Source organism: Cygnus atratus, unplaced genomic scaffold (assembly GCF_013377495.2).
Source record: "Cygnus atratus isolate AKBS03 ecotype Queensland, Australia unplaced genomic scaffold, CAtr_DNAZoo_HiC_assembly HiC_scaffold_456, whole genome shotgun sequence".
Taxonomy (NCBI): domain Eukaryota; kingdom Metazoa; phylum Chordata; class Aves; order Anseriformes; family Anatidae; genus Cygnus; species Cygnus atratus.
Window position 1 is genome coordinate 1 of NW_026110058.1, and position 3,000 is coordinate 3,000.

General features: G+C 49.7%; 1 protein-coding gene across 1 annotated transcript; it reads left to right on the forward strand.

The window, feature by feature from the left end:
* Positions 1-72: 72 nt before the first annotated feature.
* Positions 73-1,556, forward strand: LOC118250412 (inositol 1,4,5-trisphosphate receptor-interacting protein-like 1; the record flags this gene model as incomplete). The annotated part of the gene is given in 3 exon segments (XM_035551475.2): positions 73-194; positions 244-1,462; positions 1,464-1,556. Coding segments are annotated over 3 exon segments (1,434 nt in total), but the record flags the coding sequence as incomplete, so codon positions are not given.
* Positions 1,557-3,000: the final 1,444 nt, after the last annotated feature.

The following is a 3,000-nucleotide window of genomic DNA, read 5'->3' on the forward strand; positions in this document are numbered from 1 at the left end:
CTCTCTCACCTCTTTCAGACCATGGCTTCGGCACTTTTTTTCATCCTGACGTTCCTGGGTTTTGGCCCGCAGAAGGTCGGCGATGAACTAGATGCAGATACAAATGAGCCCATACAGCAGCGTGCGGAGATGCTGCAGGAGCGCATGATGCAGCTCCTGTTGGAAATTGAGAAGAGGGACCAGGAGCGCCACAGGCACGGTGGCATGCAAGCCGTGCTCTTATCTGTGTTGCTGCGCTGGCAGTTCTGGTTCAGCATTGGAGTTCTTGTCCTTTTCTTCTGGTACCTCTGGTGGCTTCTTAGAAGGATCCGAGAGCCTGACAGCAGCAGTGAGGAGGAGAGCTCCAGTAGCGAAGAAGATGAGAGCTCCAGTAGCGAAGAAGAGGAGGAAGAGCAAGAAAGACCACGACCAAACCCCAATAATGCAGACTGATCTGGCTGATTATGTAAGTCAGCGCATCTACTGGCCACTTCCAAATCCAATCATCAGATGCTATCAGGTGGTGGAGGTGGTGGAAGACCTCCTGAATGTCTACAGCTCGGTCTTTCAAGAGACTTTCTTTCCGGAGCTGCAGTCAGCCATCGGAGTGGGCAGTGCCTTTGAAGGTTGGAGTCCCCGTGAGAATGACACTGTCTACCGCCTACTTATGCCCATGACGGCCCCCCGTGGGCACTCCTTCCACCTGGAGCTGGGCAATGAGGACGATATGCTGGCGAGGAACTCCTCTATCCGTGTCGAGCTGGAGTGCACGTGCGCGAGGGAGCAGGCCTTTGAGGACATGCTGTGCTTCCTCCACCATTCTGAGGATGAGCTGAAAAATCAGGAGCCGAGCCTCCTAGACACCCTCTGCACCGACTCCTACCTAGATGCGGAGAAGACTGCAAGGTGGTTCCAGAACTTCGTGAAAACAGCCTGGGTGGTTATGCCTCAGTCGCACATTTACAATGTAAAAGTGCTACCTTCCAGCCGCTCCTGCAAGTTCCAGATGACAAATGCTACCAAGAGAAACCTCACCATTGAGATAATATTTGGGGTTCAGCAAGGCAATTCAGACATCTTCCTGAGCAGCCAGAGGACGGAGGCCATCTTTACCCGCAGCACAACATGGCCACAGAGCTGTGCTGTTGCAGAGAGGAAGTTCTTCCAGCACATAAACGCCGAAGCCTGGTTCTACAGCTTACACCTCAAGTGCATGCAGATCTGCGCCCGTATGCTGGTGGGCACAAGCATTTCCACTTATGTCATCAAGACTGTTGTCATGCACCTCCTGACCACCATCTCCTTGGAAATGTGGCACAGGGAGGATTTTCTGCTGCGGCTGGATGATATCATTCGGTACCTGCACTGCTGCCTGGAAGAGAAACGCCTCAACCACTTCTTCTTTGGCAACGAGATGGTGCCCGATGTGATTGTCCTGCCACCAGCCTTCCAATTTTCTGGCCCAGTCAACCTTTTCGAGCATCCTGGAGCAGGACACGCATGCCTACACCCACGCGCTGGAAGAGTTCCAGGAGCTGCGCAATCGGCTCACAAGACTGATGATCTATGGACGCTGAAAGAGGCCTTCGTGCACAGACAGGGCACTCTGCTGACAGCGGGTGATCAACTCTTACCACTCTGGGGGGAGCCAGACCTCATGCAGCTCAAGAGACTGCTTCATGGACGTTTGACGCAGAGACTGCTGATACCAACTGGGCAGGCACTGCCCGTCCCCTTGGAGGGTCCGTTCCATTGGGAGCTTTGGCCTCGGCAATAAATGCCTTGCTTGAACAAACTGCTTTGTCTGTGAGCGTCCTCCTCGAGCAGGGCCACCTAGAGTCAGTTGCCCAGTACCATGTCAAGATGGCTTTAGAATACTGCCAAGGTGGGAGACTCCACGATCTCTCTGGGCAAACTGTACAACGTGCTTTACCTTTTGGTTAGCCCTAAAGTGGTCAGGCAGTTGGACTAGGTGATCTTTTAGAATAGTTCAGTTGGAAGGGACCTTTAAAGCTGAAGCTTTTCCCCTGCTTTCCCATCACACTGGTGCTGTTAATACTGACCATTAACTGTGCTCTCACATCCTATGACTAGAGATTGCATTTGCTTTTTTTAATGTGTTATTACATCTTTAGCTACACAAATCATTTGGTTTTGATACAACTGTAAAAATGTAATAATATGGAATTGTTTTGGCATTCATGTACACCGGTTGCAGTCTCCCAAAACACATTTGAGGCATTATATATCATTTTAACTTAGGACACTGTCATCCAACCCAAATGAATTGGGCTTTAACAAATTTTATAATCTGAATGGACACTTAGCTTTAATTGAAGCCTTGGTATGTAAGTTTACCATGAGCTGTTTGCTTTAAAATCAAATTAAGAATAAAACATCGAATGAGTATTCTGGAGGTATTGCTAAAAGAAACTAGTACCTCTTGTAAGCAAGGGTGACAGGAAGATCATCAAAAATTTTGTAATCATGTAAGTTCAGATGGAAACTTGCATGCTTTGCTCACTCATTTTTATTGTTTGGTAATAATATCAAGGCAACGAGTTATCCCTTTGCTTTACTAGGATTTTGGTGCTTGCCACTTACCATTTCATAACTCTGATAAGTAACAAGCAGATTTGTTTGTCCAATATCGGTCAGCAGAAATAAATAGATCTGATTACATAGCCAGGGTAAGTTCTTGTGCCTAGGCACGTGAGCAAGGCTGGGACGTCTCTAGACCAGGCGTCCTCTGACAATGCAAAGCACACCCTGGGCACCTAAGGTGATTTGTTCTGTTAACGAGGAAGGATGAGTACTCCAGCCTCAGAAGGTTGCAGCTGTGCGTACGCCTGGCCATGATTTTATTAATCCTGCACCAACCTCCTGCAGCAGGCTCGTGTCCCAGCCTCAGTCTGTCCCCAGGGAGATGCCTGACACCCAGGGCTGGGGCTGCCCCACTGCCCTGCTCCTGCTGGGGAGGTGGGATGTGTCCTGGCCATGAGGCCCTGACCCACCACCCTT